Below are 14,127 nucleotides of genomic sequence, written 5' to 3'. Positions count from 1 at the left end.
GTGAATGTTGTCCCAACACATTCATTCATTACTTATGCGGCTATGGCGATGTTGAGGGCCTTGTGTAAGACGAACGGTTCATCTGTTTACAGACAACTTTGTCCAGTCTCCTTGTTACAGACCCAACACTATACTTCAAAGTCCACGACTGCCTCTGCGGCGTCGATATCGTCAGAGGGTATCGACGACAAATCTGGATTGGATAGCGATGGTCATCCCGTTGTCGATTTGTCCTTCAGTAATGGGAAGGAAGCGTATCGTAGTAAGACGACGGCGGAGCTGGTTCGGGCTCTTTTCGTCTTCAACATGTGCTCCATACAGTCACTGGTCGTCCATAATAACAAGGTATAATATAGTCTCTTATTCATTCATTTGTTATTGCAGTTACTAGCCTAGCTTTTTAATATGTAACAGTTAGCTTGTTTCTATACCGTGTAACAGGTCGCGCATGTATCCTCTCATGTTACACTAGCCAGAGACTTATAAATTGTAATATAAGGACCAATACGTCTCTGCACTGGCAGAATGTATATTGCAATATGAATTTTTTTAAATGGCAATATGTTGCAATGGTTTTTTTTTTCTGGCGGAATTTATGTACTGTTATCGTGAGAAAATAATTACATATTGAATATTTAATGTTAAGATTAAATCAATACTGGAATAATACACTCCACACAGAGTTTTTCCTGTCCAGAAAGATGATGATGAATAAATCTATTCAAATAAGGCCAAACAAAAATATCTGTGTTTCCTGTAACCATTCCCAGAGACGTATATTACGTCTCCGTCTTGTTGTACCTACACTGTTTTTTGTGTCTAACTTACCCTTTACGTTTTAAGTCAATTTTCAAAAAAGCACTGATCATTCTCCTATATAATCCATATACAATTATTTATTAATTAAAATTTGTTATCTACCTACCTACCCTAAAAAAATAGCATATATATATGTTACTAGGAAACACATGTTTTTTTGTCTGGCCTTATAAACTTGTTTGGATAACTTCCAAACTGTACAAAATAATATTCAATTTACCATCTTACTGAACTGACAATCACTTTTCAAACATATAAAATCATTGTAAATTAAATGAATTTTAGGAGTACAATATATTGTGATCTATTGCAACATTCCCAAGATGTATTGCAATATGAAAATTGTTTGCAATGCCCACCCCCAATTTGGTTTAGTAGCCAGAGTTTCCTCAGGCCCTGACACCAGACTTGACAGATAGCTGTCTGGTGTGGGTTAATGTTATATATACTTAGGGCCCACACCAGACATCTGTCTGTCAAAATGTCTTGAGTCTGGTGTCAGGGCCAGTAAGGAAACTCGGACTATTGGTTTAGTAGCTTACTCTTATTTATATGTGCTCTGTTAAACATAGACTTAGTAAGCTGCAATAATGTAGCTTATTGTGAAGATGAGACAAAAGGCTAGGACAGAGTATTTGAATTTATGACCTCTAAAATTTAGACGGATGCTCTAACCAACTGGGATACCTGGTCACCAGGTAATTTAGCCCGAGTATCCTCTGCTCCTGACACCAGACTTAAACATTTTGACAGAAAGATGTCTGGTGTTGGCCCTAACCTTAACCTGCACCAGAAATCTATTTATCAAAATGTCTGTAAGTCTGGTGTCAGGGCCAGAGGAAACTTGGGCTACAGGTAATTCAGTTATATTAAGCACCAACCTTTCCATTTTGTCAGTTTTCACCCCAAATCCAAAATACACTATACCACTGGTTTGGGTATCCGATATACTTGCCAATTTTTTTTTATTCCCACGGGGGGGGATTCTGCATGGTCAAAACTAAAACATAAATAAAACGTGTGTATAGTGTATACACCCTCTAGATGCAAAATAACCCGTAAAAATGACATATTTTGAGTTGTTCTTCCAGATGAAATCATAAGATCTTAGAACATAGGAATACTTTAGCAAATTCACTGGTTGAAAATACTTAATTTATGGGTCCAAAATCGGGAGTCACCCTCCTTAATAGGGAGAGTTGGCAAGTATTATGGTATCCCTTTGCTACCAAACACACACTGACCGAAAAGGAGTTGGTGGCAGACACAGAGTTAGACCTGAGTGAGGGATTCAAACCTACAACCTCCAAATTCCAGACCAACACAGTAACTATAAGTGTCAGTTTTTACAGTTAAACCAAGTTAGTTAATTGTTTTTATCTTGCTACCAATATACAATATAATAGCTGAATGAAAGTAACATACAACCAGTGTTTCCAGTGTGATAGATTTATAGGTCAAACAAAAAATTAAATGAAAATTATGTACTTATCATCAAGTTATGATCACCCTACATACTCATGCAATTTATACACAATTTCTACGGGTACTGTCAGCCCTAGATGTTTTAATACACAACTTGTACTGTCAGCCCTATATGTTTTAATACACAACTTCTACTGTCAGCCTTAAGCTTACATGTTTCTATTCACAACTTATACTGTCAGTCCTACATGTTTTTTTGACAAGTACCAGTTTCATCTTATTCTAAGGATGTAGATGAAGGTAGATACAATACAAGAAAGGAGTAGAGTATATTATCAAGTTTTAAATTTAGTTTTAAGGGAAACTCAATGATGTTACCTGATCTCTCTTTTATAAATCTAAACTTAAATACAGTTATTACCTGGTAAGAAAAGATTATCAGTATTTGGTGAGCAATATGCACATTGATTTACACATTCAGACATACATGTATATTGAAATCATAATAACATGGCTGTTCAACAAAGGGATATGTTGTAATGCCTTAATAAAATAATTTCTGCACAGCTACTGTACATTAATTAAGATAGACACCCACGTTGAGTCTGCTACTTTTAGGTACTTTCATAAGTATTTTCTGTATTATATTCTCATCCTACAGTCCTATAATATACATGAAATATTTCTATAACCATCTCTCAATTTTGTTGTAGTTACTGAAATGGAGTCGTCGTATCCTTGGAGGGACCCTGTTCCGCATGATGATGAAGGCAACGTTTTATGGTCACTTTGTGGCTGGAGAGGACCAGGTTGCCATTAGACCATTGGTCAGCAGGAACAAGCAGTTTGGCGTGAAGTCAATCTTGGATTACAGTGTGGAGGAGGATCTATCTACAGAGCAGGCTGAAGAGGCAGAGATGAAGTAAGGTCATGGTCACGCAGGCACTCATATTGTCATGTCAGTTTTAACAATTTTTGCCCCTTATTTATAGATTTTAGCTTCATCTGTACATTCATTTTTATCAGACCAACATGCAAATCACATGGCTAAAGGGGGTCATATGTAAAATACCCACATAGTTTTCAAATCATACTTCTGATATTGTATACTTTTTGTGTGTAAACAAAATCTGTGTTGTAGGTTCATTGTTAATATTGTTTGTTTACAGGAGCTGTGTTTCTGAAGACCAACCAGACGACAAGGCCTCATTAGGTATGAGATCATTGCTTTTACCTTGGTATAATATTATTTATTTATGTACATCATGATCAACTATCAGAATTCTACATATATTTTCAAAATCGACAATACAACCTAAGAAATAGATAACAGACAGTTTTATTTTTTATTATCATGAATAAAAATCACTCCAGTACACAACTTCAGCAGAATATTATCAGAAAAATGCATCATCTTTTAATGTCATGTGTTACTTAATGTCACATTTTATTGGACAAATAATATAAAGCAGAGTATGCTATATTGCCAAGATGTGCTTAAGATTATTAGCACCCAAGTAACTAAGGAAACAATGTGTACAGGTTTCCAAAATGGTAAAATGTTTTGCTTCCTTGGAACTGGTGAATTAAGATGAACTAGTGCAGGAAAAGTATTCTGAAAGCTTGCAGAGAACAGCTGTACTAACCTTCTGACAGTGACATGACTGGGATAACCCTGATCACTTACCCTCTATTCGATCAGTGTTTAAGTAGTACCATCAAACATAGTTGATATGTCCTTGACTATGATCAAAACTGTTTAATAATTTGCCTCTGTATGGCCATGCATATGGTTACAAAATCTCAGTATAACCAAACATTGCCAATAAATCTAGAATGTAAATCTTTTGCAAGATGGCTAATTATCAATTAGTAAAATCAAAAACCAACACTCATAAAGAAATTTATACAAATCACTGATTATATTCATTTAACATATTTTAACAACTAGTACAATGATGGCAATAAAAGAAGTTTTTTTTTTGTATATTGGTCTCAGTATAACACAGTTTTATGATACTTTTATGCAAAAGTATTAGAGTTTTACATTACAGTAATATTGCATTATAGCAAGGTTGTACAAATGAGTGATGGCAGTATAACAAGGTTTCATGGTAGAGTGCTGGCAGTATAGCTAGGTTTTACAATACATTGATAGCAGTATAACTAGGTTTAGAGTGCAGTGTAAGCAGTATAACTAGGTTTACAGTACAGTGGAAGCAGTATAACTAGATTTACAATACAGTGGTAGCAGTATAACTAGGTTTACAGTACAGTGCTGGCAGTATATCTAGGTTTACAGTACAGTGGTGGCAGTATATCTAGGTTAACAATACAGTGGTGGCAGTATAACTAGGTTTACAGTACAGTGGAAGCAGTATAACTAGGTTTACAGTACAGTGGTGGCAGAATATATAGGTTAACAATACAGTGGTGGCAGTATAACTAGGTTTAAAGTACAGTGATAGCAGTGTAACTAGAATTACAGTACAGTGGTGGCAGTATATCTAGGTTTACAGTACAGTGGTGGCAGGATAACTAGGTTTACAGTCCAGTGATATCAGTGTAACTAGGTTTGCAGTACAGTGGTGGCAGTATATCTAGGTTAACAGTACAGTGGAAAGGTTTACAGTACAGTGGGGGCAGAATATATAGGTTGACAATACAGTGGTGGCAGTAAAACTAGGTTTACAGTACAGGGGTGGCAGAATATATAGATTAACAATACAGTGGTGGCGGTATAACTAGGTTTACAATACAGTGGTGGCAATATAACTAGGTTTACAGTCCAGTGATATCAGTGTAACTGGTTTACAGTACAGTGGCGGCAGTATAACCAGGTTTACAGTACAGTGAGTACAGTGATAGCAGTGTAACTAGAATTACAGTCCAGTGGTGGCAGTATATTTAGGTTAACAGTACAGTTGTGGCAGTATAACTAGGCTAACAGTACAGTGGTGGCAGTATATCTAGGCTTACAGTACAGTGGTGGAAGTATATCTAGGTTTACAGTCAGTACAGTGGTGGCAGTGTAACTAGGTTTAAAGTACAGTGAAAGCAGTGTAACTAGAATTACAGTCCAGTGGTGGCAGTATATCTAGGTTAACAGTACAGTGGAAAGGTTTACAGTACAGTGCTGGCAGTATATCTAGGTTAACAATACAGTGGTAGCAGTAAAACTAGGTTGACAGTACAGTGGTTGCAGTATAACTAGGTTTACACTAGGTTTACAGTACAGTAATATCAGTGTAACTAGGTTTACACTAGGTTTACAGTACAGGGGTGGCAGAATATATAGGTTAACAATACAGTGGTGGCAGTATAACTAGGTTTACAGTACAGTGATATCAGTGTAACTAGGTTTACAGTACAGTGGTGGCAGTATAACTAGGTTTACAGTACAGTGGTGGCAGTATAACTAGGTTTACAGTACAGTGGTGGCAGTATAACAAGGTTTACAGTACAGTCATAGCAGTATAACTAGGTTAACAGTACAGTGAAAGCAGTATAACCAGGTTAACAGTACAGTGGTGGCAGTATAATTAGGTTAACAGTACAGTGGAAGCAGTATAACTAGATTTAAAGTACAGTTGTGGCAGTATAACTAGGTTTACAGTACAGTGGTGGCAGTATAACTAGGTTAACAATACAGTGGTAGCAGTATAACTAGGTTTACAGTACAGTGGTTGCAACATATCTAGGTTAACAGTACAGTGAAAGCAGTATAACTAGGTTAACAGTACAGTGGTGGCAGAATAAGAATATCTAGGTTAACAATACAGTGCGAGCAGTATAACTAGGTTAACAGTACAGTGATGGCAGTATATCTAGGTTAACAATACAGTGGTAGCAGTATAACTAGGTTTACCGTACAGTGATAGCAGTATAACTAGGTTTAGTCAGTACAGTGATGGCAGTATATCTAGGTTAACAGTACAGTGAAAGCAGTATAACTAGGTTAACAGTACAGTGGTGGCAGTATATCTAGGTTAACAGTACAGTGGAAGCAGTATAACGAGGTTTACAGTACAGTGGTGGCGGTATATTTAGGTTAACAGTACAGTGGAAGCAGTATAACTAGGTTAACAGTACAGTGGTGGTAGTATATCTAGGTTTACAGTACAGTGGTGGCAGTATATCTAGGTTAACAATACAGTGGTGGCAGCATATCTAGGTTAACAGTACAGTGATAGCAGTATAACGAGGTTTAGTCAGTACAGTGATGGCAGTATATCTAGGTTTACAGTACATTGAAAGCAGTATAACTAGGTTAACAGTACAGTGGTGGCAGTATATCTAGGTTAACAGTACAGTAGAAGCAGTATAACGAGGTTTACAGTACAGTGGTGGCGGTATATCTAGGTTAACAGTACAGTGGAAGCAGTATAACGAGGCTTACAGTACAGTGGAAGCAGTATAACGAGGTTTACAGTACAGTGGTGGCAGTATATCTAAGTTAACAATAAAGTGGTAGCAGTATAACTAGGTTAACAGTACAGTGGTGACAGTATAACTAGGTGTACAGTACAGTGGAAGCAGTATAACTAGGTTTTCAGTACAGTGGTAGCAGTATAACTAGGTTTACAGTACAGTGATGGCAGTGTAACTAGGTTTACAGTACAGTGGTGGCAGTATAACTAGGTTTACAGTACAGTGGTGGCGGTATAACTAGGTTTACAGTACAGTGGTGGCAGTATAACTAGTTTTACAGGACAGTGGTAGCGGTATAACTAGGTTAACAGTACAGTGATAGCAGTGTAACTAGGTTTACAGTACAGTGGTGGCAGTATATCTAGGTTAACAGTACAGTGGTGGCAGTGTAACTAGGTTTACAGTACAGTGGTGGCAGTATATCTAGGTTAACAGTACAGTGGTGGCAGTATATCTAGGTTTACAGTACAGTGGAAGCAGTATAACTAGGTTTTCAGTACAGTGGTAGCAGTATAACTAGGTTAACAGTACAGTGGTGGCAGTATATCTAGGTTAACAGTACAGTGGTGGCAGTATATCTAGGTTTACAGTACAGTGGAAGCAGTATAACTAGGTTTTCAGTACAGTGGTAGCAGTATAACTAGGTTAACAGTACAGTGGTGGCAGTATATCTAGGTTAACAGTACAGTGGTGGCAGTATATCTAGGTTTACAGTACAGTGGAAGCAGTAAACTAGGTTTTCAGTACAGTGGTAGCAGTATAACTAGGTTAACAGTACAGTGGTGGCAGAGTATCTAGGTTAACAGTACAGTGGTGGCAGTATAACTAGGTTAACAGTACAGTGGTGGCAGTATAACTAGGTTTACAGTACAGTTGTGGCAGTATAAAAAGGTTTAACAGTTCAATGATGGCAGTATAACTAGGTTTAGCAGTACAGTAATGGCAGTACTACTAAGGTTTACAGTACAGTAATGGCAGTATAGTGAAGTTTTACAGAGATAGCTGTAAAACAAGGTTTACTGTATACTATCTATAAATCTTTCATTGGTGTTTAATTCTGTGTACAGTAAATAGTGAAGAGATATCAGGTGAGTTAACGCACCCCTGCACCTAACTGCAGAGTTTATAGCCAAGATTTCACACCCTGGCTTGCCTGGGTAATTGAAAAATCATGATATATTTTATATATCAATATATTTGAACTTAAAAGTAAGAGATTTTCACTGGTTGTGTTGATGTGTACATTTATAATACATGTATGTAATGACTTGTCGTGTGATGCACTTTGCACTAAGTTTTGAGTGCTCTTGATTCAACATGTTAACCATACTTCACAAATAATTCTTGCCCTTTTTTCGGTTCAGGAAAATTTCCTCGTAAAGTTCTTTGTTAACTATGGCTGGTACCTGTGTAAGGAAGGAAGCTTTCACAATATCGGGAGAGTCACTTGAAGGAGCAATTACATTGAAAATGTTTTACCACATTTTTATCTGGTTATATGTTATTTTATGTAATCATATTTTGTGATAAAATCATTTACTTATGTAACAACCTTTCTGATTGGTTGACACGTCATTGTGATAGAATTTTATACTGATGTAAGAACCTTTCTGATTGGATGACATGTCATTGCGATAGAATTATATAATGATGTAAGAACCTTTCTGATTGGATGACAACACAGATGCAGAGCACATTGACATGGGTAAATAGAGCGTGTACTTCTTAATATCAACACAATATTAATGCATACATAACAAATTTATACAGGATAACAAACATAACAAATTTATAACAGGATAACAAACATAACAAATTTATAACAGGATAACATTTCTGTATGTTATATACTGTATTGATTTATGTATAATATGTAGCTTTCATAATTCAGAATAACCAACATATTTAACTTTTTCTTTAACATATTTAACTCATTTTCTTTTCATATTTCCATTAACAACATGTATATTTGTTTCTGTATTATTCATTACCATTATTTATAAATAATGTAAACAATACCAGATAATATCCTGAATATAAATATATAATTATATCACATAACATCAATCTTAGACCTGTGATACTGCCACTACAGTAAGTGGGATAAGGTGACAGTACCCAAATCAGATCACTAAACAGTCATTTTAATAATTTATTTCAAATTTAGAGAATGAATCACATTTATTTAGGTTTGGAACCTGACTCAACGAAAGGAGCTCCCTAAATAGACACATGCACTGATGCACCAACGCACCAAAAAAATAGGTAAAATGAAAGCTAAAGGCATCTTTTAATCATTACAGTAAAAAGGTTGATGTTCAAGATATAGGATACACTAATATTTTTCTTAAAAGAAAGTGTTCCATTTTGGGTACCATCACGTTAACCTGACTGCAGTATTTTTATTACCTCATCAACTTTGATGCAGATATTTTGCTGGGAAGGTATTTCTCAAAGATTTACTGCTACCAAGTGCTTTAGCACCAGTATCCATTCTATTAATTTCTTTTTAATTGTGAGGTCCAATGTTTACATGTGGCCTGGTATAGCATGTTCGTGATTCTCTAACTTTAGTAATGCCATGATTGACTCATTAACCCCTACATGTTTAAACTGGACTTGCCCAGTCTTTGATTTTGTAAGGTTCAAATGTGGCTTTAGGGGGTGAATTGGTTAACTAACTTTTATGGTTGTTTTTTGGTGTAGCTGGTTAGTTTGGTTCTATTTCCACAACCAGAAAGTATATTTTTTTAAATCTTTCAGCTTTCAGCAACAGACAGTAACTAGATTCAAAATGAAAAATAAATTGCTTCATGGATTTGAACATAGATTTAACCTTAACCTAACCAACTGGAGAAAATAACATACATGTACATTTTTAACTTGATTCAGACAAAGTGATTTGGTGTATTTTTTAACCGACATATTATTCTTGTGGTGTAATGCTGGTTTCTTTTCTCATTTTTTTTTCATATTTCCATTAACAACATGTATATTTATTTCTGTATTATTAATAACCATTATATATTAATAATGTAAACAATACCAGATTTTGCTTTATCAGTTCTATATTGCAATCATAGCCAGTAAATATGAATATATGAACAGTAAATATGAATATATGAACAGTAAATATGAATATATGAGCAGTAAATATAAATATATAAACAGTAAATATAAATATATGAACAGTAAATATAAACATATGAGCAGTAAATACAAAAATAAATGCTGAGTGATATAATCGATACAGTTGTGGGATCGCACAACGTTACACGATGTGCGGTGTGCGCACGATGTGTGAACGGTGTGTGCATGATGGGCGAACGATTAAAAAGCTGAACGATCATTGCTTGCGCACATATGTGCGCACGATGAACGGACGTTGTGCGATAACAATCGTGGTTGGTGTAAATTGAGGAATGCCTTAACAATTTATACGGTTTCGTGTTTAAACATATAAACTTGATGTTTACGTATGTTTCTATATTCTAGCAACATCTATAAACTTATCTTTCTGTCTATATATTCTTATATTTAGGAATTGTGTTTTCTGTGTTTCTAAACAAACTTAATCGACACATGTAAAATTACAACACAATCCCGTATACAGGTAAACATAACCACTTTGTACATGTACCTGGACCGTAGTTTTCTCCCCGCCTGGGGCATTTACGTAACTCGTCGGGTAAGGCCGGGGGTGTGAAAATCCAGGTGAAGGGGAGCTATAGGCAAACGAATGCAAATAACAAATACTATTCATTACGGTCAAACGGTATCGCATATCAGCTCTGTGTGTCAGGCACTGGTCAGGTAAAACTCCGGACACTCATAAAATTGTTATTTACCTGTTCTGTTGACTTGGAGCCAAACCCATTCTTGACAGCCTAACGGTCGCTGTAATACTGTGTAACACGCATTGTGAAATTGTATAATCTTGATTATTTTGATGAGAAATTACAGATATATACACAGTGTACATTATCGCATACAAGCCTTCCGTATTTTTGTCATTCCTTAATTTTGATCTAAAAATGATTCCAAATCGCCCAGTTGTGCGGAGAGAAGCGCACAACGGGGCGAACGATTGCTAAATCGCACAGTTGTGCGCACCATGTGTGGACGATGTGCGGACGGTGTGTGAACGATGTATGCACGGTGTGCGCACGCTATTTATGGTGCGTTGTGCGGTCCCACAACTGTACATTGATTGTAAGTGGTGTCGTACAACAAAGTTCTAACAAATTAGTAACTTTTCATATTCATCGTTCAAAATGTCATATTTGATTTTTGTTTTATGTTTTCTTGGATAAAATAGGTTTTGCAAATATGGGCTTGTATTTTTGTATCTTGTTTTTATCTCCTCTTGTCTGTAGTTTTACGAATGCAAAATCGAGACAAACTTTATTAGATTCATAAAAACATAATTATATTTGTGTCGGACAGAGATATTCATAAGCTTCATTTTCCTGACACATAAGAATGTTTCTGGCCCGTGTATATACAGTGTACATTAATTGTGGTAATAAGCTTTGTGTTGGGTTCTGTGACAGATGGATAAATGCCAGCATTCTTTTAATTGTTATTTACTCATGTAAATCATTAAGCAGCATGTTTCTGTGCCGTAAAAGTGTATTATGAATAACACCGACCATAACTTGTCGGGTAGGCACAGGGACTTGGTGTGCTAATATCCTAGCCAACATGAGTGATTATTTTAAGTTGAAAGAACTTGATTCATATTTGTTGTTAAAAAATCAAGTATCTATAAAACAGTATTAGGGAAACACAGGGAATTGAGGCCTTTAAAACAGTATAAGGGAAACACAGGGACCTAGTGCCTTTAAACAGTATTAGGGATACACAGGGACTTGATGCCTATAAAACAGTATTCGGGAGACACAGAGACTTGATGCCTATAAAACAGTATAAGGGAGACACAGAGACTTGATGCCTATAAAACAGTATTTGGGAAACACAGGGACCTGATGCCTATAAAACAGTATTTGGAGACACAGGGACTTGATGCCTATAAAACAGTATTTGGGAGACACAGGGACCTGATGCCTATAAAACAGTATTAGTGAAACACAGAGACTTGATGCCTATAAAGCAGTATTTGGGAAACACAGGGACCTGATGCTTATAAAACAGTATTTGGAGACACAGGGACTTGACGCCTATAAAACAGTATTTGGAGACACAGGGGATTGATGCCTATAAAACAGTATTTGGCAGACACAGGGACCTGATGCCTATAAAACAGTATTAGGGAGACACAGAGACTTGATGCCTATAAAACAGTATTTGGGAGACATAGGAACCTGATGCCTATAAAACAGTATTTGGGAGACACAGAGACTTGATGCCTATAAAACAGTATTAGGGAGACACAGAGAAGAGACCTGATGCCTATAAAACAGTATTTGGGAGACATAGGGACCTGATGCCTATAAAACAGTAATAGGGAGACACAGGGACTTGATGCCTATAAATCAGTATAAGGGAGTCACAGGGACTTGACGCCTATAAAAAAGTTTAATGAATGACTTGTATGCTAGAAAGAAATGAAAGGGAATCACAAGGACACCAATACTTATACCAGTTGTTAGTGTACTGTATTACAACAATTTCAAGGGTATTCATCGAATGTGATATGTAAAATATGATATTAGATTGTTAGATTTGTGACCTACATGTATATACTATAACATATATGTAAATCGTGCCATAGTTTTTTAAATGTCTGTAATTCAGATCCTGACAAACAAAAGTTCTTGGCCCACAAAAAGTTCGGAGATCGACGAAACAAGGTTATATCTGCGAGGACCTATTTCTATGAGGATGAGGCAAACTGTGACACAAACATGGAGACCTTCCTCAAGTGTATAGATGCTGTGGCAGGTAGGCTTTGAAAATACATTAATTTTTTTTGTATCAAATTGTAATTTTAGATTAATATTTGTATTTGATTATAACAGCTACCGTTGTTGGAAATGTATACTTACAGAGTCCACAGCTGTTACATCAACTAAGCACATTTCTTCAATAAGTTGAGTGATAATCCATATTGATAATAAAGATTAATGTTAACAGAAAATGTTATTTAACATCTGTTAATGGTGTGTTTTGTTTACAATAGGAGCTACAGAGGCCAACACTGGGTTTGTCGCTATCAAGATGACAGCCCTTGGAAGACCACAGTTTCTGGTAAGTTTCATGTTATCACTAACTAGGTGGTATTCAGGATGACAATGAACAATGGAAGTCTCTCATGACATGGATTGATACATGGTAATCATGAGTGACTAGGAATGATACACAATTACCAAAATAACCACTGGTGATTGGAAGTGATCCAGAATTACTATAGGAACCACTGGTGATTGTTGGAGTAATACACAGTTACTATCATCATGGTAACCACTATTGACTGTAGGAGTGATAAACAGTAATCATGGTAACCACTATTGACTGTAGGAGTGATAAACAGTAATCATGGTAACCACTATTGACTGTAGGAGTGATAAACAGTAACCAAGGTAACCACTATTGACTGTTGGTGTGAAAGACAGTAACCAAGGTAACCACTATTGACTGTTGGAATAACAGACTGTTGGAGTGTTAGACAGTAACCATGGTAACCATTATTGACTGTTAGAGTGTTAGACAGTAACCATGGTAACCAATAGTACTGTTGGAGTGATAAACAGTAACTATGGTAACCACTAGTGACTGTTGGAGTGATATACAGTAATCATGGTAACTAGTGTTGACTGTTGGAATAATAGACAGCAATCATGGTAGCCAATAGTGACTGTTGGAGTGTTAGACAGTAACCATGGTAACCACTATTGACTGTTGGAGTGATAGACAGTAACCATGGAAACCACTATTGACTGTTGGAGTGATAAACAGTTACCATGGTAATCACTTTTGACTGTTGGAGTGATAGACAGTAACCATGGAAACCACTATTGACTGTTGGAGTGATAGACAGTTACCATGGTAACTACTATTGACTATTGGAATAATAGACAGCACCCATGGTAACCACTATTGACTGTTGGGGAGATAGACAGTCAACATGGTAACTACTATTGACTTTTGGAATAATAGACGGCAACCATGGTAACCACTATTGACTGTTGGAGTGATAGACAGTAACCATGGAAACCCCTATTGACTGTTGGAGTGATAAACAGTAACCATGGAAACCACTATTGACTGTTGGAGTGATAAACAGTAACCATGGTAATCACTTTTGACTGTTGGAGTGATAGACAGTTACCATGGTAACTACTATTGACTTTTGGAATAATAGACGGCAACCATGGTAACCACTATTGACTGTTGGAGTGATAGACAGTTACCATGGTAACTACTATTGACTATTGGAATAATAGACAGCAATCATGGTAACCACTATTGACTGTTGGAGTGATAGACAGT

General features: G+C 36.3%; 1 protein-coding gene across 1 annotated transcript in view; it reads left to right on the top strand.

The window, feature by feature from the left end:
- Positions 1-14,127, top strand: part of LOC110457821 (proline dehydrogenase 1, mitochondrial-like) — a 24,748-nt gene continuing 10,621 nt past the window's right edge. The window contains exons 1-7 of the mRNA XM_021509248.1: positions 1-345; positions 2,958-3,166; positions 3,414-3,457; positions 8,360-8,380; positions 12,433-12,579; positions 12,818-12,885; positions 14,000-14,052. Coding sequence (XP_021364923.1) covers positions 43-345; positions 2,958-3,166; positions 3,414-3,457; positions 8,360-8,380; positions 12,433-12,579; positions 12,818-12,885; positions 14,000-14,052 — 845 coding nt within the window. The 5' untranslated portion in view covers positions 1-42. The remainder of the gene's footprint in view (positions 346-2,957; positions 3,167-3,413; positions 3,458-8,359; positions 8,381-12,432; positions 12,580-12,817; positions 12,886-13,999; positions 14,053-14,127) is intronic.

This window comes from Mizuhopecten yessoensis, unplaced genomic scaffold (assembly GCF_002113885.1).
Source record: "Mizuhopecten yessoensis strain PY_sf001 unplaced genomic scaffold, ASM211388v2 scaffold9331, whole genome shotgun sequence".
NCBI lineage: Eukaryota > Metazoa > Mollusca > Bivalvia > Pectinida > Pectinidae > Mizuhopecten > Mizuhopecten yessoensis.
This window is presented reverse-complemented; position numbering and strand designations above follow the sequence as displayed.